Genomic DNA, 21,022 nt, shown 5'->3' with positions numbered 1-21,022 from the left:
CACTATGAGCATAAGCTCGAGTAGTCTTGCTTTGGCTTCCCCAAAAGACCTCAAACCAATACATACAATATTATTTGATTATAAATTCATGATTATTTCCTATAACTTTCTTCAATTTCAATTTTAGTTTTTTTTTTTTTTTTTTTTTTCTCACAGTGCCATTTAAGTTTGAATGTTATTATTATTTATTTTGCATTTTAGAGAAAAAAACATAATTATCAATAAAGTTGGAAAAGTTTGAGAAAAGGGTATTGCATGGTATGGTGTTTGAGAATAGTAAAAAGGCCGACACGTGTGAGGAAAAAGTGAGCATGTTTTTTTCTGACGTGGAAATCTCTGGGACTTTGCTGCAGCACGTGCCACTGCCTCTTTAATCTTGCACTTAACATCACTTAATTGAATATTAGAAAAAAAAAAATTGGATTATTAAAATCTCAATAATTATAAATTTTAAAATAAATTAATTTATACCTTTTAATATTTTAAACTCAATAATTTGTTTAATTCAATAAAAACATAGAAAAAGGCCACTCTTATAATATAATTAACCATAGTTTGAGAGTATTTTAATAAATATAATAATTAAATAACTAGCCAAAATATTTTATTTAAATAAAAAATTAATACCACACATCTATTATTGTTTTTTTAAAATTTTGTGGAAACATTGCTTAAAGTGAACATATAATATAAATGACAGCGGATGAGTAGGTAAAAATAAAAAATAAAAAATAAAATAAGGTCGCGAATTTCGAGAAGTAAAGGGTGTTTATGTCAATTGGGATTGAGTAAATAAGAGTATTTTTTTTTTGTTAAAATAATAATTTTGGATTTAATAATATAAATTTCATAAATTAAACAGATTAGCATGTGATGATTTAATGCATGCCTAATAATTGCCTCAATTAGATATGCCATTATTAATTTGGTTGCTTCCCGATAATTTTAGATAAATTACAAAATTTTAGGGTTTTTTTTTAATTTTTAAATTTAGTATAATTTTAATAATTATTGAGTTCTATTAAACAATAAGTTAAAATTTAAATAAACTATTTATTATTATTATTATTATTATTATTATTATTTATAAATGGTAATTTATCCCAATATATAAATTTTGTTTATCTCGTCTGTCCCATGTATGGTCGAACTAAAAGGACCCGCGCGCCCGCCCGAGTAATTGGCGTCTAGAATTATCTGCGCACTGTGGAGAGGCAGGAATCAAGTTCAGTGGGAGCCGAGTTGGGGCTATTTTGCCTTCGATCCTGCTCTGTCTCCGAGTTCTGATCATACAAAATTCTTGCTATCAGCGATCGTCGATTTCTTCGAGTGGATTCTAATTGAGGGTCGCCTCTCATAATTTCTTCCTGCGAGGGAACCGGAAACTTCCCACTTCGTTCGCCCAGAATCCTTAGGTTTGTCATATTTCTTCACCCTGTGCCTATCTACTTGGGTCTTTCTGTGTTTGATGCTTCGAAGTAATGGGTGTTACGAAGCGATGTGTTTGCTGTATTTGCATGTATCCTTCCTGTTTCTGATCGAATGGACTTTGTTTATTGTATGGGATATTGTGTAATTTTAGTGGGAAGTTATTGAAAAACAAGAAGAGAATGAAGTATTGGGGATTTGGTTTTTGTGAGCTCGTACTGTATACATTATTTCTAGCTACGATCTTCACACTGTAAGTCTTTGGATCAGATATACTGTTGGACGAGATACTTGCTTCACTTGATTTAATCTCCATCATCCATGGATTTTGGAAAACCATGTTTCTTTTTTTCCCCCAATCTAAAGAAACGAATAACAGTTCATACTTTGACCTTTCCCTTCGCTTTAGACTGATGAGGATTGTTGGTAGAGGAGTCCCACGTCCCCTAATTAAGGGGTTACCATAGGTATATAAGTAATTAAGGGGTTGATCATAGGTTTATAAGTAAGGAATACATCTCGATTGGTACGAGGACTTTGGGAATTTATGCTTAAAGTGGACAATATCATACCATCGTGGAGGGTTGTGATTCCTAACATAGACAAGTTCCGATTGCATCTGGTGGTTGACGTTTATGAATTCATTCCAAAATGTGGGAGTTTCATTTTATGAACATTTATACTCACTGATTTTTTGGGCCATTTTCCACTTACATCTTGGTGAAATTAAGGGACATATAGTGATATTGAAGGTCCATGTACGTTTGTTTATCTGGTTAGATTAACAACAACGTCTTACATTTGAACCTTTTCATTTATCTTCTGCTCATTTGGAATGAACCATTGTATTGAATTTTGGCGGCGAGTAAGAATATTCAACTCTTAATGTAGCATTTTACATACTTCAATGCTGTTTTGATGTCTAACAAATTGTCTGAGATTTATCCTCAATATTCAACTCTTAATGTAGCATTTTACATACTTCAATGCTGTTTTGATGTCTAACAAATTGTCTGAGATTTATCCTCAACTTGTTTCAATGTGTAGCATTCATTAGTTATTTTCTTGAAAGTTTAATAAAGCCGTTCATATTCTTACAGATATAATATAGACTTGGAATAGTAATGTTGGGAAATGTTGAAGTGTAAAAGAAGGAATCAAAGGCAGAGGAAAAAACGAAAGTTGAAGGATGGAAAGGGAAATTCTGCTATGGATTGGGCAGGGCTTCCTCGTGATATTCTTGTCATGATCTTTGAGAAGTTATCTCTTGTGGATTGCATGTCAGTCGATAGTGTTTGTAAGCAGTGGAGCAATATCCTTGCTGAACTTCCAAATTGGAAGAGGGGTGGATTTCCATGGCTTTTGATGTCAGGTCAAAAAGATAGAGAGATGAGAACATGTGCTAGCGTGCTAGACAATCAAAGCTGGGAAATGGAGCTTCTTGAGGCGTACGGAGCTTACGTTTGGGGATCTTTTCAGGACTGGCTAATACTGGTGAAGGATCTTGGCTGTTATTCTCTTGAAGTCAGTTTGTTGAACCCCTTCTCTACAAAGAGGATTAACCTGCCAAATCTTTGGAACTTCTATCACAAGGTGGCTCTTTCAGGGTCTCCCGCTGAGGATAACACAATTTGTGCAGCCATTCATAGTCAGAATCGTGAAATTGCCTTCTGGATTCAAGGCTCGAAAGTATGGCACAAGTACAGACTCGAAGGAACGCCTTTCGAAGATGCTGTCTTCTGTAGTGGAAGTCTTTTTCTTCTCTGCAATGATGGTAACATTTTCCAGTTCGATGCAACAAGCATCGTTTCCAATATTAGAGAAGATGAAAATGCTACATCTATTTCTGAGATCAAAGTACAGTTCCATGAAGTTAGAAGCCTGGAAATTAACAGTCAACATGTGCTGAAGTATCTTGTGGATTCCTCAGGGGAGGTTTTGCTGGTCTGTAGGTATTTCAGTGAGAAACCTGATGCTATACGTGAAACAATAAATTTTGAAATATATTCACTCGATCTTGGTCAGATGTCATGGGAAAAGGTCGATTATCTCGACGATCGGATTCTGTTTTTGGGTAAATGTTGTTCTAGATCTCTTTCTTCATCTGAACTTGGGGTTGGTATCAGTAACCGTATATATTTCTCCAATGATGATGTTGCTCCTTGGTGGAATGAATGGGATTCTAATCATTTGAAAGGATTATCTTCTTTCTTTGGACTCGACAACTCCTCACGAAAAGACTGGGGAACCTTCCTCATCGACAGAGACATGAATGGAAATTTTTGTTTCCGTGGTAACCGCGACAATTGGGCACCCACCTGGTTCACAGCACCTCTATGGTGGTATAGCAAGAACATTGCTAGACAGACAAATCGATATCGACATCGACATAATTTGTGATCGACATCCAAACTAGTTAGTACGTAGTACTGGTTTTTGAGATGGTTGGCAATGAAAGAAGCTGAAGTTTTTTTTTTTTGGTAGTGTCAAGTGATTAAGAATGTACACGCCTTACATGTAAATTGTTGAAAAGCTTCAAGAACAGCGTTTAGAACTGTGTAGGATTAGTGGTTGTTTTTTGTATATGCTTTTTATTTTGTTTATATACATATATCTTTATATATGAAATGCTGAGGGCGATGTTTGCTTAGTGTTGAAATAGCAGTGCCATGGCTGTCCATTTGAATGATCCTGGAATGAAGTTGTTGGGAAAGTGGATAACAGGTACATTTATGTTTGTACTGATAGAGCTTATTCTTAATTCCCCATCGTCTCGCTTGTTCATCATGTCAACATTGTTGATGGTGTGTTAAAAAAACGCCCAACCAGAATCGTACAGTGTGATGTCCCACATTGGTTGGAGAGGAGAATAAACCATCATTAAAGGTGTGGAAACCTTCATCTAACAGACGCATTTTAAAGCCTCGAGGGGAAGCCCAAAAGGGAAAGCCCAAAGGAAAAGCCCAGGCAAGCCAAAAAGGGAAAGCTCAAAGAGGACTTCCCTAGGCAAGCCCAAAAGGGAAAGCTCAAGCTCAAAGAGGACTTCCCTAGGCAAGCCCAAAAGGGAAAGCTCAAAGAGGACAATATCTGCTAGAGGGAAGCTCGAAAGGGAAAGCTCAAAGAGGACAATATCTGGTAGAGGGAAGCCCGAAAAAGAAAGCCCAAAGTTGAGGGGAAGCCCAAAAGGGAAAGCTCAAAGAGGACAATATCTGCTAGAGGGAAGCCCGAAAGAGAAAGCCCAAAGAGGACAATATCTGCGAGGGAAGTTCGAAAGAGAAAGCCCAAAGAGGACAATATCTCCTAGAAGGAAGCGTGAAAGAGAAAGCTCAAAGAGGACAATATATGCGAGGGAAGCCCGAAAGATGCTAGAGGGAAGCTCGAAAGAGAAGGACAATATCTGCTAGAGGAAAGTCCGAAGGAGAGCTCAAAGAGGACAATATCTGCGAGGGAAGCCCGAAAGAGAAAGCCCAAAGAGGACAATATCTGCGAGGGAAGCCCGAAAGAGAAAGCCCAAAGAGGACAATATCTGCGAGGGAAGCCCGAAAGAGAAAGCCCAAAGAGGACAATATCTGCGAGAAGGAAGCCCGAAAGAGGAAGAGAAAGCCCAAAAAGGACAATATCTGCTACAGGGAAGTCCGAAAGAGAAAGTTCAAATAAGGCAATATCTACAAACTTGAAAAAAAAAAAAGATTGAAGAGAAAGAGATTGAGTTTAAATAAATAAAAATTTAAAATTTTTAATTAAATGATTGGAAATAAATAAATAAATAGGTGTGGCTTCGAGTAACTATTATTCATTTTCCTTTTTTTGAATCCTTAAATCCATTTTTATAATCACAAGAATAATAATAAATATAATAATAAACGTAAGGTTTGCTTCAATCGAACCCTACACGTGGCTCAAAGCTGTCCATCCAAACACCACGTTCCAGATCTCCTCCGCCTCAGATTTATTCTCTTTTGTCCCTCTATTTTTCCAATATTACACTTTTTGGAATTTGCGTGTGGCGGGAGTTCACCCTCTAAGGGCCTCTACGTCTAAATCTAAATATTGAAAATTACATTTTTGTGTCTGTACTTCCATTTATTTATTATTTTGGTCCTTATATTTAATTAATTGTAATTACAACTCTGGGAGCTGAATTTTTGTAGCTTTTACTTTAGAATTTTTTTAACCGAATATTCATTTGAAAAAAAATTACTTTTTTTGGAACGAAAAAGGAGATTTTCAAATTTTCATTTCCCTTTTACCAAAAAAATAAAAAAGATCTCTCCTAACCCGAATCGTCTTTTTCGTCGAACCGTTTTGATCTTTTGAAACCCGCCTCTTCCTATTCGATTCGACTGTGTCTTCATTGCTACTGTTTCTTGGATTGCTTCTCTTGTTTGTGGAATTTCTTCGTCGGCGATCTGATTTCCCTGCCAGATCCGACAAATTGCTGTTTCTGCTGTTTCGATTTTGGATACTCAGATCGCTCCTCACTTTCTTCCTGTACCACGATTACTTCCACTTGCAGAGTAGTGTTCCTCACTTGGTGCTACACTTACGAGATGCTAGGAATGGGTCTACGCTTTGGTCGCGGTAGGGGAGAGGACCGGTTCTACGATTCATCGAGAGCGAGGAAGGGCCTTCTCAGCCGTCAAAATGATAGGCTCCGTAGACCTCAACAACACGCTTCCGCTACTACTCCATCCCGCGCGGTTAGTGATGTTTTCGTGCCTTCTTCTATTACTACACGGCCTGGGGGCCGTCTGGAGTCTGACGAAGCTACTGAACCAGTTGCCATTTCTAATCCCCAGCCTGCTGTTTCACTGTTGAGTAATCTCGAGCGCTTCTTACAATCGACTACTCCGTCTGTGCCTGCTCTGTTTCTCTCTAAGGTTTGAGCAAATATCTTAGAGGATTGTTTAACTTTAGTTCGATTACACTTCTCGAACTGGACAAACTTGGGTGTTGTTTCTTGCAGAGTGCGTGGAGAGGTTGTAGAATGCGTGATTCGGAGACGCAGCCTTACTTCGTGCTTGGGGATTTGTGGGAGGCTTTCAAGGAGAGGAGTGCTTATGGGACAGGAGTGCCTCTTTTATTGAATAACACTGATGGTGTGGTTCAGTATTATGTCCCGTATTTATCTGGCATACAATTGTATGCCATGGAATCGTCTACAAGGCCAAGGTATTCAACATGCTGGAATTGAATGTCTTCTACCTCCTTTAATATATAAGCATGAAATGTTGTTCTTTTCAAACCAGTCATTGATGCATATTTGGCATGCAGCTTCTTACCTTGGGAGATTCCAATCTCTTGGTTCTGAATTTTTGTTTAGATTGTGGTTTGGTGGGAGGGTATTTTCTCATCTCAAGTGATTTGATGTTCTACTTCTATTTTGTCCCTCTATTTGCTTTATCCTATGGGCCATAGCGCGAATTCGTGGTTCGCATAGAATGCTTCTCATCTACCGAGGAGTCATTTTAGCTTCACCCTGATGGTCCCGTGTCTAGACAAAGCTCCGCCCTTCTCTGGCAAAACTTTTTGAAGTTCTAACCAACTTTTGACTGCGTAGTTAATATGTCATCTTCATTAATGGATGGATCAAAAGCGTTTGAGGTCTTGTAGCTTCGGCGAATCACCTGAGCCCTGATACATTTTCGGTCATGTTGTCAATTCGAATGCTTTCTAATTTGCTTAAGGTGTGAGAGGTTGTTGTTCAAGAAATAGTGGCCATGGAAAACACACTCGTTTACATCGATCTTTTAGAATTTGGTTGCTATCTCTTATAGCTGGAGTCATTTCACCTTTTTGGTTGATCGTATTCTCATGATTTGAATGTTGCTGGACTTCATTAAGAAAGAAGAATTTATGTGCTTTGTTGGGGCATTATATTTTTCCCGAGTTTTATGAATTTAAATGTGAATTCTACCTTTTATTTTGTTCTCTTACAATCCCTTTTGTTATTCTGATGTATAAGTTTTGGTTGTTTGACAGGCGATGGTGTGAGGAAAGTGACAGTGATTCAAGTAGTGATGGTAGTAGTGATTCTGAAACAAAGAGAAGAATAAAACACAGTAGAGAACCACCCCACCATAGTGATCCGTTTATCACAACTCCTTTTAGAATGGATAGATTGTCTTTGAGGGATCAGCACTTGGGACTTCATCAGGACTGCTCTAGTGATGAGGCTGAATTTTTCAATTCTCAAGGTCGCCTTCTATTCGAGTATCTTGAAAGAGACCTTCCGTATTTACGTGAACCTTTGGCTGATAAGGCAAGTGGCTTTCTGTGTTTTGATACTGTATTTAGGTTTATGGCTTCACATTTTTCTCTGTTATTTTTTACATACAGATATCGGTCCTTGCTTCACGCTTCCCTCAGTTGAAAACAATGAGAAGCTGTGACCTGCTACCACATAGTTGGATATCTGTGGCATGGTATCAGCATTTTCACATTTTCTATGAAAGCTCTTTAATATCCATGGACTAATTGGCTTCCAACCCAAAACGTTTTAGGTACCCAATTTACAGGATACCAACGGGGCAAACATTAAAGGATCTTGATGCTTGCTTTCTCACATACCATTATCTACACACACCAATCAGAAGTAATTGAATTTCTTCCAGTTTGACATGCTTTTGTCTTACTATTTTTCTAACAATTTCACCTGAAGTTCGTTTTCTTATTCTATTGTATCCTAGAGACCATTTTATTATTTATACTATTGTGTGGATTCGTGGTTTCATGATATACCTGAGACGATTATAAATTATTTTCTTTATAGGCCCTCGAAGCCCACAAATGCCATCTGTGACATATCCTTGTAAGGCGGATGGTGCCAAAAAGATTCCTTTACGAATTTTTGGACTTGCTTCATACAAGTTCAACGGGTCGTCTTTGTGGATGCGCAATGGTGGAGTTGAGCATCAATTGGCAAACGTCCTTTCGAAGGCAGCTGATGAGTGGTTAAGATCTCTCCAGGTCAATCACCCAGACTTCCAATTCTTCAGCCGCCAGATGTAACACCTTACTGATGCAATATACTCCTACCATCTAGAAACGAAGATTGACATGCTGTGGCCCTGGAAAACAATCCCATAATTTGGTGGATTTCCTGTTTGCTTGGTGAAGAGATGATTCAGGAGGACAGGAAGAGGAAGGCCTCTCGGCCTTAGACGGTCGGGAAGCACATGCATGATGCAGTAACAAAGACCGATAGAAAGCAGAAAACATTGGTGGTAAGGCACGCTGGTTTAGCAAGGTGTAGGGATGCTATAGTTCGAATAAGCAGGCGCTTTTTTTCCTTATTTTTCCCGAAGGCCGGCCAGCCTTCATTTGAGAAATCAGGCCTGCCTCCCTTCCTTTAACCTCTCTGACCGACAGTCATTTTGTAAAAATACAGTTTTGTTTAAGGGGGGATTGGATCTGGGATGCATTTAGGCATTCAACTTGAACTGTTCTGCTGAGGATCCGTGACAATATATTTAAACATCTTTTAATCAATTTGTTACTGTTAATAGAACGAAGCATATTCTTATTACCTCCTACAGCCGGTGAGACAACCGGAAAACAGGGACTTCAATATTCCAAGCAGCGGTCCCACTTGCATAAACAAAAACAGCACTCGTGTAATAAACCGACCACCTTAGCAACCCAATTAGATCTCGCCACCTCTCCTACACCAATTTTAACGAAAGTTATTGGTCATAATTATAGACCCCACAGTAAAGATAAAAGCAGAGAATCAAAACTCAGTAGAGTCAGAGTGGTCACTAAATCAAGGCCTCGGCAGCCATCCCAAGAAAAGCAAAAGGCCCAGCTCCGTCGTAGAACCAAAATGGCCGAATTTCATCAAAAGCAGATTAAATTTCAAATTTTGAAGCCATTTACATTAGTCTTCTTCCTTCTCGAGACGCACCAAAAAAGAAAGGGGCAAATAATGGCGCTTTCGGCTATTGTCTTGGTCACCATTACTTCTCTGCATCTCATCGCCTTCGTCCTCGCTGTCGGCGCAGAGCGCCGCCGCAGCACCGTAAGTTTTTGGTCTCATTCGTTCACTGACCCTTTCTACCAATCTGTGTAAATGAAAGCCTTTTATATTTCTGTGGGTTTCTGTTTTTTTCTTTCTGTGAAGGCTAAGGTTGTGCCGGATGAGTACGATGAGTACACGTACTGCGTGTACGGCACCGACGCATCGACGGTGTACGGACTATCGGCGTTCGGTTTGCTTCTGATAAGCCAGGCGGTGGTTAACGGCGTTACTAGATGTTTCTGCTGTGGGAAGGGTTTAATTAGTGGAAAAGCCACCACTGTCGCCATTTTCTTCTTCGTCTTTTCCTGGTAAAATGTATTCCAAACTTGAGATCTTTGTCTGGAAATCAGCTAATTTATTCAATTGGGTTTTGAAAATGACTGAAACCCAACAACCCCATCAAGGAAAAATCCAACCTTGACGGCGATTTTTGTTTATATACTCTGTTTTTTTCAGGATCAGCTTTGTGGGAGCAGAGATTGGACTGTTGGCCGGATCTGCGAGGAATGCGTACCACACAAAGTACAGAGCGGCGTTTGGCGGCGAAGATTTGTCGTGTGCAACCCTCCGGAAGGGGGTGTTCGCCGGCGCCGGGGCGATGACAGTACTGTCGATGGTGGGTTCGATATTATACTATTGGGCGCATTCGAAAGCTGACACTGGAGGGTGGCAGAAACAGCAGAATGAAGGGGGTGTGGGCTTGGCGGCGCCTGTTCATGATCTCAAACAAAATGCTCAAATTGACAAGGCGTAGTGTGTTTGGGCTTGGATTCAGCTTCGGCTTGTGAGATTATTATAATATTGGAAAAGTATTTGTTTTTAGTGAAAGAAGGAGAACAAAGTGTAAGCCACTCGTATCAATCATCAACCAACCTTTTCTTTTCTTTTGCTTTCTTTATTCAAGTGTCTCTTATTTTAAGGATTTTTATTATTTTTTTCATAGCTTTCAAGTTCATGTAGACATCTAAAATATGAATTTTAGACTAACCTAGCTCTCAATCAAATATGACATGTCTTAGCTTGAAGTAGCACGTAGCCCTGACAGTTAGACTCATTGTCTCTAAATTAGCATTCAGTGCATCAATCACAGTTTCTATCGGGTTTAATAGATTAATTGGGTGACATGCCCTCCCATCCTATCATTCATCCAACTATAGGTGTACGTAAGGCCTAACAGTTCCTACATTGTATTATCATACAATGTTAGATTTCCTTATGGATCACACATTATGACAGACTCGTATTCATATACTAGAGTAATACAACTTACATACTAATCATGCACTCATGATTATTACTTATTAGGCCATGCTATTAACGTGCATTCATTGTAACTAATCTCCTATCACATGATCGACATGCTGACCGTCAATAATACGTCTTGTTTTATCTAATGGTAGACTCCACCAAATGTCCATGCTTTTGAAATCTCAAACAGTCCACTTTCACACATCTTTTTCAAACACCATAACTTCTTTCAAATTTTTAGTGCCCATAACTTTAATCTATTTGCAATGCTACCCTCACTCTAATTTTCTTTTCCATTACGTCCTTCAAAACTCTTCTATATACCATTCAAAATTTCAAACTAATAATTCTATTAATTTAAATCCTAAATTTTTCTAAATTAATTAATTTAAACAATATTTCAAGAGAATAAATTAAAAATATATTCTTTTTCCATCAAAATATTTCAATTCAAGAAAGAGAATAATTAAAAAAAGAAAAAGAACCACATTTATAAAGCTACAAAAAGTGAGGAAAAAACGGGAATATATTTTAAATCCACTGCTTTTTTATATATACGATTATTCCCAAATTAGCTTCAGAATAATAGGGTACGAAATTACCATATGCACCTCCAAGTTTCTTTTTAATTTCAAAATTACATCTCTAAATCATTTTATTTCCAAATTAATTAATAATATTCATCCATAAATTCCACCGTTGACTTTTTGAACCACAATTTGACCAACCATCCTTTGAATGTGGACTCATATTATTAAATTATTAAAAAAATATATATTTTTTACAATATTAAGTCGGCGAAATAAATAAAAAACCGAATAATAATAATAATGTGGAAGCTGACTTTGATAATGGAAAAAAATGAGTCTTCGTATTAAGTAAGGGCTCCGACCGTAATTTATCCAAAGAAAAAGTCAACAAAAGCTGGTCATATATTATCATTATTACAACTTTTTTTTTTTTTTTCATGTCCACGTGGTGTCATATCATTGGTTTGTAGTTTGGACCAGATTTTTAACACCTTTACATGCCCTTCATTAATACAGCTTCGCAGTTCTAATCCACTCCCTAAAGATAGAGAGAAGCGGCGGGGTTTTAGATGGTGAGGCTATTGAGAGATTTCAGCGGCGAAGGCGGCGGAGGATTCATAAACGCTCCGACGGTTTTGATATTATGGGCGGCGGTCGTTTCCATTTCTATTATTTCAACCGTCATATTCTCCTGCACCGGCGGCGGCCCCAAGGATAAAACCTCCTCACATTCTGATACATACGGTGCCGCATGTGCTGCCGGCTGTGGAGCCGGCTGCGGCGGTTGATCTCACTTTCTCCGCCTCCAATTAGACGGCGGCGCGTCTGATTCGGTGACCGCAAAACAAATGCAACCCAATTTCCGCCACCGTGTAATTTTCCTCCCTTTTTAGCAATTTTAGTGTTATTCGAGTTGAAAATATGTAAAAGAAATTAATATACTCGATAAAAATGAAATTAAAAAGAAAAAGAATTGTAATATCTGTACGTACGTGTTGTATTTATCCATTTGTGGGTAAAATATAGATGGTTCTTGCATTCCCACGTGTGAATGTTATTAATATTATATATATTTTTAATCAAATTAAAGGATTAATTTGGAGTTAATATATTAAAAAAAAAAAAGAATTAAAATAAGGAAATAAAGGTTAGTTATTTTAACGGTTGGGCGGTTTGAGTAGGAGAGGGGTTTATAAAATAATGTGTAAAGACAGGCAGCAGCAATTGGATTTAGGTGTCGGGACATGTCAACATGGCCTTTCGATGGGGCCAAAAGTCAACATTTGGACCATTATTTCTTTTATTTTTTTATTTTTCTTGAAAAAGGGGACGCTGTTTTTTGTTTTTTTTTTTTTATTTTTTTTATTTTTATTTTTATTTTTAAGCACTTTTTAGTGCACATTGGATAGTAGTGCTACCTACTTTTTGATTTTTTTTTTTTGGTAAAATCGTATCCAAGTTGTATTAGATAATGGGATGACTAAGAACACAATTATCCGTTTCGTATATTGAAAATTAAATAATTTGAGTACCCTTTAGAAAGAAATACTTAATTGTCACGTTTACGGGTGATTATAATCTTTCCACGTCCAAACTTATAGTTTTTTTTCTTCTAAATTAATAAAAATTAATTTTGGAAGTTAATTATTAATATTTTGTTTTAAAAATACTCTTTAATTTTTCAAGTTTTTTAAAACTTCAAAAATACCTTTATTAAAAAAAAAATGCAAAATACTCTTATGAATTATACCACATTCTAAAAATATTCATCAACTTTTAAAATTAACATTAAAAAGTTTGGAGATAAAGACGGTTTTGTTCGTATATTGACAGTGAGATTTTTTTTAACATACTAGGTAGGTAATAGTATTTTTAAACATTTAATAAAATTTGGAATGTATTAATAAAATTTATTAAATTTTAAAGATATTTTTGAAATATTATTAGAAATTCAACAATGAAATTCAACAATGAATTGTGCCCATTCATGAAATAAGGGTTAGGGGTAATTATAAACCCGAGGTATAATAAAATATTAAATAAAAAATATAAGAAATATGATTAATAAGTTAGGAATTTGTACAAATTTTTTTAATATCACACCGACTTTAATTTCTCCAAAGGCATCCCAAGAATTTAATATCATGGTCCCTACACATCATTAAATTCGAAGGTAGGGCCTTATAAAAGAGTTTATTTTCATTTCAGCCCCTTAATTTTCTCCTTCTTTCAATTCCGAACCCGAAGCGCGTCGGACACGTGGAACTGACTCACCATTCCAGAAACGGCTAGTTCTCCCATTCACATGCCAAATTTCCTCCCTTTTAAGCGTTCCGGTCTTTCTCGTCGGTCGTGAACCCTGTTTTATTACTCTCCGGGTCCCCACGTGGTGTCGAGCGTACCAGGTCAGCAAGAAGATCCCAACCGTTGGATTTATTTATAATCAGATGAACTGACCACAAATGGATGGAAAGTGGGTCCCACAACGACAGAATCATAATTATGATGTGGCACTTTAACACTTCATAATCGATGATTACATACTCAACCACGACCGTCTGATTATTCCCAGATCGCCACAGAGTTGTCGCAGTGGGTCCCACCGAAAAAAGAGAGAAAAAAAATTAGGGCCCAACCGGGTTCGAACCGGTGACCTCTTGATCTGCAGTCAAATGCTCTACCACTGAGCTATGGACCCAATTGTTGTTAAATTCGTTATAAATTGATAAAAACCAATTTTATTAGTACATATAATTTTAAGTTGGTAATTAGAATATGGGTTGAAATGGCGAGAGCTGAGATAACGATGATGTTTGGAGATTGATTTAACAATCTTCCGATTGAGGTGTTTGCTAACAACCGAACATAAACTAGGATCAAATTCAGGTTCAGCTTTCATGAACTCCTTGAGCTCTGCGAGGAAGTACAAATAAATATCATGGATTTGATTATCCGTGGATAGGAAGAGATTAGTTCTCTCAGCCAGGCTCTCATCCAATAAAAAGTAACTCATAATAGTTCAATATTTGTGTTTCTTATTGAATGATGAAAGTCCCACATCGACTAATTTAGAGAATAATTATGAATTTATAATCAAAGAATGCTCTCTTGGTATAAGGCCGGGAAGCCTAAAATTATTCAAAAAAAATAAAAAAACGTTGCATATAGACTGTGAAGTTAATTTAATCATCAATCACTTTGCTTTCTCTTTTAACCATAAAATATTTTAATATTACTCACTAGAAGTTAACACACTTTTGTCCTCGTGGAATGGGAATCCCTTTAGACTTTTGGTCTGCAAAAAAAAAAAAAAAAAGCTTCACTTTCCAGCTTTCTCTACTTCCCTCACTGTCAAGGGTTTTCCCTTCCTCAATTTCAAGTCACCATGGCTGAGTTCCCTTCAATTCCCCTGTTTTTTCTCCTCTGCAACATCTGTCTTTCCATGGCGTCTTTGAACAACGACCGCATTGCTCTTCTGTCTTTCAAACAGTCCATTACCGAAGACCCAGACAGCTCTCTCAGCAACTGGAATTCTTCTGATGAAACCCCATGTGGTTGGAATGGTGTTACATGCAAGGATCTAAGAGTTGTTTCTCTCAGCATTCCCAACAAGAAACTCAACGGTGTTCTTCCTTCTTCTCTGGGGTTTCTCTCCGAGCTTCGTCATGTGAATCTGAGGAGTAATAACCTCCACGGAGCCTTGCCATTACAGCTTTTCCAAGCTAATGGAATCCAAAGCTTGGTGCTTTATGGTAATTCCTTATCTGGGTCTGTGCCAAATGAGATTGGTAACCTCAAAAACCTTCAAATCTTGGATTTATCTCACAATTCCTTTAATGGGTCGTTGCCTGTTTCCTTAATGCAATGCAGAAGATTGAGAATTCTTGATCTTACTCATAACAATCTTACCAATTCTCTGCCTAATGGGTTTGGTTCCAGTTTGAATTTCTTGGAAAACTTGGATCTTTCTTACAATAACTTCAATGGTTCAATTCCAGTGGATATTGGTAACCTGTCTAGCTTGCAAGGCACTGTTGATTTCTCTCATAATCTCTTCTCCGGCTCTATCCCACCCACCCTGGGAAACCTTCCTGAAAAGGTTTATATTGATCTTACTTATAATAATCTGAGTGGTTCAATCCCCCAAAATGGTGCTCTTATGAACAGAGGACCAACAGCTTTCATTGGGAATCCTGGCCTTTGTGGACCGCCATTGAAGAATCCATGTTCTTCTGAAGCTCCGGCTGCAAGTTTATCTTCACCAGACAATGGTAATAAGTATGGGAAAGGAGGGGTGAGTAAGAGCAGTTTGGTTGCAATAATCATAGGTGATATCATTGGTATTTGCCTGATTGGTGTTATGTTATCTTATTGCTATTTGAGGTTTTGGATTCATAGAAATGGGAAGAAGGCAGACCAATCTAAGTATGGTTTAGAGAAGGATGAGAAAGGAAGAAAGCATTGTCTGTGCTTTCAAAAGGGTGAATCCGAGAACGTTTCGGAGCATATCGAGCAGTTTGATTTGGTACCTCTGGATTCACGAGTCACGTTTGATCTCGACGAACTTCTCAAGGCATCGGCTTTCGTTTTGGGAAAAAGCGGTATCGGTATAGTGTATAAAGTTGTTCTTGAAGATGGACTCACTTTAGCTGTGAGAAGATTGGGTGAAGGAGGTTCTCAAAGATTCAAAGAGTTTCAAACTGAAGTTGAAGCAATTGGGAAGTTGAGGCATCCAAATCTTGTTAGTCTCAGAGCATATTATTGGTCTGTTGATGAAAAACTGCTTATTTATGATTACATACCAAATGGGAACCTTGCATCTGCCATTCATGGTAACTTTTCTCTACTTTTTTGCACCTAAAACTTCATATCTTTTGTTGATTCATATGTAAAATTCTTAAAACGTCATCAGGGAAGCCCGGGACGACACTGTTTACACCGCTACCGTGGTCTGCTCGGTTAAGGATCATGGAAGGCATTGCGAAAGGGTTGGTTTACTTGCACGAGTTCAGCCCCAAAAAGTATGTTCATGGTAATTTGAGAACCAACAACATACTTCTTGGACAGGAAATGATACCACATATTTCGAATTTCGGGCTTGCCCGCCTTGTTAACATTGCTGGAGGTACTCCGACCGTGCAATCGAGTCATATGGCAGAAGAAAAACAACTAAAGTTTGCCACTTCTGAAGCTAGTACATTCAGTTCTAGTATGATTACTTACTACCAAGCTCCCGAATCGTTCAAAGTCGTGAAGCCATCGCAGAAATGGGACGTGTACTCGTATGGTGTGATATTACTCGAAATGATCACAGGAAGGTTGCCTATAGTTCAGGTGGGAGCCTCGGAAATGGATCTTGTTCAATGGATTCAACTCTGTATTGAGGAAAAGAAGCCACTTTCGGACGTGATAGACCCGTGTTTGACTCCAGACGACGATGCGGACGAGGAGATCATCGAGGTTTTGAAGATGGCATTAGGTTGTGTTCAAAATAGTCCAGAAAGAAGACCGGCAATGAGACATGTTTGTGATGGTTTGAGCAGGTTGGGTGTCACTCCAAACTGAACCACAAAACATATCATTATATGACACTCAAAAAGTTCTACGTTGTTTTGAACAAAATCAGTGTCATTAGAGTTGAGGATTTGCTTTCTCATTCTTATTTTTATCAATCACTCTCCAAAATCAATGGTTGCTTCTCTCTACAAACTAACTGATGTTGCAGAATTGGCTGTGTTTTCAGTTTTGGGCTTCAAATTTTTCATTTTGTTAAGGAGGCATAGGTTTGAGGACGGTAGAGAATGAGTGTGAGATTCCACATCGGTTAGAGATGAGAACGAAGCATTCCTTATAAGGGTGTGGAAACCTATCCTCCAGTAGACGTCCTTTAAAAATGTGAGGCTGATGGTGATACGTAACGGGCCAAAACAAATAATATCTACTAGCGGTGAGCCTGGACTCTTACAAATAGTATTAGGGCCAGACATAAGGTGGTGTGCTAGTAAGGATGCTGACCCCCTAAAGGGGATGGATTGTGAAATCTCACCTCGGTTGTAGAGGGGAATGAAACATTCTGTGGAAACATCTAGCCACCAAGTGGGATGGATTGCGAGATCCCACATCGGTTGGAGAGGGGAACGAAACATTTCTTACAAGGGTGTGGAAACCTCTCCCTAGTTGATACGTTTTAAAATCGTGAGGTTGACGACGATACATAACAAGCCAAAGTAAATAATATCTGTTAGCGATGGGTTTAGACCGTTGCAACAGGCCAAAACAGACAGTATCTACTAACGATGGGCTTGAGCTGTTATAATGGGAGTGAAAGACTAAAATCTCCAACCTGTTAATCGAAGACATATGGTTGTTAAGCTAAGTTCAAATTGACGGAGAGAAACACGTCATTATGTGGCATCGTACGTATATACTATATTAAGCTAATGATATCGAGTCTAGCACTAAATTTATGACTGAATAATACATTTTCTTAGCACACCGTTTAATATTTAGGTTACCCGTTGAACATAAATCATCAAATCGAGGAATGAGAGATAAAGTATATAATATAAAAACAAATAATTGGAAGATTTTGTTATAAAAGGTTCCTTAAAATTAGATAATTTATCCAAAGCTTCCAACGTAACACAAAATATAATTCCATTAAGAAATTTAAGTTAATTTTGATGAATGGCAACAAAACCCTCATCTTTCCGAGCAATTCTCAGCCTCTTTACATCCTCCACGAATTGCCTGTCCGTTTCCCAACAAAGCCAAGTCACCAAATTAGATCAAAAATTTAAAACAGATTCAAATTAATTTGATTCGATTAAACAAACCGTTGTTATAAACTTACTTCCACGGTACGTCACCGACACTCCTCCAATTTTCGTCTCCATCTTTGTAAAATAGTGAGAATTCAGATTCATTCTCAAACAATTTCAATCCAGATTCACATTGTCGACCTGATCCTACCAATAAACATAGCCAGTGTAAGTATTTAAATAAATAACCCGAACAAACCAAACTAATCTAACCAACAAAAAAAAGAGAGACCCAGATCAAAATTAAGCTTTGTCCACTCCTTAACACGTCAAATTATGAATTAAAAGCTAATTCAAACATAGTTCAGTGATCGACAGAAAGAAATGAAACATACCAAACATGTCTTCGAGCTGAAGCGCGAGGCTGGAATAGGAGCCATGTTGAAAGATGCAAACTTTTCTACCAACAATGACACCATCCATATTGACTTTGACATAAGCCCAGCGCTGCTGTTTGCTCTGCACCACCTCCTCTGCCTCCTCCTCCTCCTCACAACAGTAGTAATCCTGTTCTACTACTACTACTCCATTATTATTATGTTTCATGTTCATGTTGATGTTCATGTACAGATCCGCCGCCGTATGATCCGCCGCCCCCCAGTTGATCCCATGCTCATCCTCCTCCCCATACCCTTCTATTGATCCCACCACCTCTGGCTGCAGCGTTCTCAGGCTCAGCCCCAAATCTATGCTCCCATTCTCCCCTTTCCCTTCACAGTAAACAGAGAACTGATTAGGCTCCATTATCTCAAATGGGCTTTGGGTAAAGAAATTGGGGATTTATATGCATATTATTTATATGGGATATGGGGATGATGGGGATGTAGGGACCTTAAGGCAAGGGGGGAGGGGGACAACAAAGCCCTCTTCCCATTACTACTCATTCAATCTTGTTTATCCTCTTGTGCTTGTGCTTGTGCTTAAGTGTGTGTGTGTGTGTGTGCCTATGCTACTCACTAGCTAGCTCACTTCATGCAAATGCAAGAACCTATTTACTGTTTGCAAAACCAAACAAGCCTTATGCCATGCCCACTTTCATGCTAACCAAAAAGCTACCTCTTTTGGATTCTCCACTACCTAACCTTCCTACCACTGTTTCTTCTACTTTCTATGTGCCTACCCCCATCCCTACTTCCAGTTCCAATCAATATTCTCTCCTTTCAAATTAAAACTATGGTTTCGTTGTTTTTACGATAATATGTATTGTGGATAAGAACGTATTCTCTCACACGCCACTTCCAATGGAACGTGGTAGGTTTGTTAAACGACCTAACCTTAATGATTCGTTAAGTGTTGGGCAAGGTGAGATAGAACCTCACATCAATCATGCTACATGACTCAATGTTGAGTTGATTTGGATCCATTCATGTTTTAAGTTTAATGGTAATGTAATATGGTATCAAATTTTCTTTTGAACTAATACCTTATCCAAACGCGTTTTCAAATTGTGCGATTAACGACGATATGTAACGGGTCAAAGTGGACAATATCGATTGCCAGTGGGCCTTGAGTTGTTATAAATGGTATTAGAACCAGACACCAAGCGGTGTGTCAGAAAGGATGCTGAGTGTCACAATCGCACTCTTGATGGTAGCAGACTTGCGATTGTGCGGCACTCATTTTCCAATGACAAGTGAGTTAAGTCAATTCGTTCTTACGTCGCCTATAGTCAAGCGACGTATTCTCGAGGCTCTGGCCTCGGTTTAAGAAGAATGTTTTAGAAAACGAGGGCAGAGAGATGTTCGAAGGAGAGATTTTGAAAGAAACGTTATATATGCAAGCAAGAGAGTAACAACAACAGCTCACGGTACATTAATTATTGGTAGAGAGAAGTTGACAACTAGTCATTTCATGTTTGGCAGGCCTAAACATGATTTTTCCGAAACGTTGTACTCCCTAGAAATACAAAAGTAGAACACTACAACATGGAAAGACATAAAAGGTTTAGCTTATCATGGGCATGCGGTCATGGGCAACACGCCTTGGACGAGCATGACCATGACACTGAGCTTCCAAGGGGGTGGATTGTGAAATCTCACATCAATTGGAAATCTCTATCAAGCAAACACATTTTAAAATCGTGATACTGACAGTGATACGTAACGGGCCAAAGCAAACAATATCCACTAGCAGTGGACTTAAACGGTTACCGGTAACGTAAAAGATCCCACTTATGCATGTTAAACTAACAAAATTTGGAGCTCAACCAGGTCGGAGTGTCATGTATAATTTTACTTTTGATACTCTAAAATCTGTTACACTCTTCTAGTAGACATGAGCCATTGTGTATGTGTATCACACATTTGTTTACAACTTTGAAGCTTGATTTGGAAGAAAGTAGTGATGAAACACTTATCTGACAAGGAAACACATAGTATTTATTACATACAATAAAGGATCTACTTAGATTCTCTGAGAAATCAGAAACCCGTTCCCTGGTGTGCCTTTATTGGATCAAAAGTGATGATGATGATGATTATGACAATCTTGTTGGTCTAATGTTATCTCTGCACCAAAATATGTTGTTGTCAGATGTCACACAGAGCACACATAATTAATTATCATGACATGTCCGAACTTGCTGATGGCCTGTCCAAAACATGTCTTCCACACAGATCACACACCAAATTTGATACCCAACATGTTATGTAGATGATATCTGTGGAGGGGAAGGGGAAGGGGAAGGGGGGAGGGGGCTTTGTTGCTTCAATTACCTCCCTCCTGACATGCCACCAAAAAACAAAGGCAGAGACTTTCATGCTGTGTAGCTAAGCTTATGGAGACTGATGGGATGGTGAGGAGTCGATGTCATTTCTTTCTTTTTTTCGAAATCATGATTTGGGTGTCGGAGTAGTACTCGTGAAAAATTATTGAACGAGACAGTCACACCGTAATTAAGTTAATTTGAGAAGACGGAGACTTAAAAAGACGTGTTGTGTTTGTTTTTGCTTGGATTTTGAACACTTTTTTGTGGT

The 21,022-nt window shown here is 38.2% G+C and overlaps 4 protein-coding genes and 2 non-coding genes across 7 annotated transcripts; 4 read left to right on the top strand and 2 right to left on the bottom strand.

Moving 5' to 3' along the window:
• Window positions 1-1,143: 1,143 nt before the first annotated feature.
• Window positions 1,144-4,087, top strand: LOC111780312 (putative F-box protein At2g33200). Its single transcript, XM_023660689.2, has 2 exons — window positions 1,144-1,415; window positions 2,529-4,087. Exon 2 carries the CDS (start codon window positions 2,563-2,565, stop codon window positions 3,826-3,828), a length of 1,266 nt encoding a protein of 421 aa, XP_023516457.2. The 5' UTR covers window positions 1,144-1,415; window positions 2,529-2,562; the 3' UTR covers window positions 3,829-4,087.
• Window positions 4,088-5,588: 1,501 nt separating this feature from the next.
• On the top strand, window positions 5,589-8,919 carry LOC111778762 (uncharacterized). The gene is made up of 6 exons (XR_015411886.1): window positions 5,589-6,308; window positions 6,395-6,600; window positions 7,411-7,690; window positions 7,768-7,853; window positions 7,932-8,023; window positions 8,201-8,919. It is a non-coding gene; the product is annotated as an uncharacterized LOC111778762 (transcript).
• A 256-nt stretch (window positions 8,920-9,175) lies between these two features.
• Window positions 9,176-10,346, top strand: LOC111778772 (uncharacterized). Its single transcript, XM_023658750.2, has 3 exons — window positions 9,176-9,448; window positions 9,551-9,756; window positions 9,905-10,346. Exons 1-3 carry the CDS (start codon window positions 9,254-9,256, stop codon window positions 10,200-10,202), a joined length of 699 nt encoding a protein of 232 aa, XP_023514518.2. The 5' UTR covers window positions 9,176-9,253; the 3' UTR covers window positions 10,203-10,346.
• A 3,506-nt stretch (window positions 10,347-13,852) lies between these two features.
• TRNAC-GCA (transfer RNA cysteine (anticodon GCA)) lies at window positions 13,853-13,924 on the bottom strand. The gene has a single exon. It is a non-coding gene; the product is annotated as a tRNA-Cys (tRNA).
• A 532-nt stretch (window positions 13,925-14,456) lies between these two features.
• On the top strand, window positions 14,457-16,968 carry LOC111806353 (receptor protein kinase-like protein ZAR1). Its single transcript, XM_023691664.2, has 2 exons — window positions 14,457-16,058; window positions 16,139-16,968. Exons 1-2 carry the CDS (start codon window positions 14,612-14,614, stop codon window positions 16,789-16,791), a joined length of 2,100 nt encoding a protein of 699 aa, XP_023547432.1. The 5' UTR covers window positions 14,457-14,611; the 3' UTR covers window positions 16,792-16,968.
• An 824-nt stretch (window positions 16,969-17,792) lies between these two features.
• LOC111777682 (auxin-responsive protein IAA32) lies at window positions 17,793-18,926 on the bottom strand. Of its 2 annotated transcripts, none has more exons than XM_023657394.2 (3): window positions 18,383-18,926; window positions 18,080-18,194; window positions 17,793-17,976 (listed from the first exon to the last, which is right to left on the bottom strand). In XM_023657394.2, the coding sequence occupies exons 1-3, from the start codon at window positions 18,789-18,791 to the stop codon at window positions 17,901-17,903; spliced, it is 600 nt and encodes a 199-aa protein (XP_023513162.2). In that variant the 5' UTR covers window positions 18,792-18,926; the 3' UTR covers window positions 17,793-17,900. The 2 variants fall into 2 exon arrangements, with proteins under 2 accessions (XP_023513162.2, XP_023513171.2); XM_023657403.2 differs by having other exon boundaries at window positions 18,080-18,188; window positions 18,383-18,917.
• Window positions 18,927-21,022: the final 2,096 nt, after the last annotated feature.

Source organism: Cucurbita pepo, chromosome 1 (assembly GCF_057944985.1).
Source record: "Cucurbita pepo subsp. pepo isolate OVF chromosome 1, ASM5794498v1, whole genome shotgun sequence".
Taxonomy (NCBI): Eukaryota; Viridiplantae; Streptophyta; class Magnoliopsida; order Cucurbitales; family Cucurbitaceae; genus Cucurbita; species Cucurbita pepo.
This window is presented reverse-complemented; position numbering and strand designations above follow the sequence as displayed.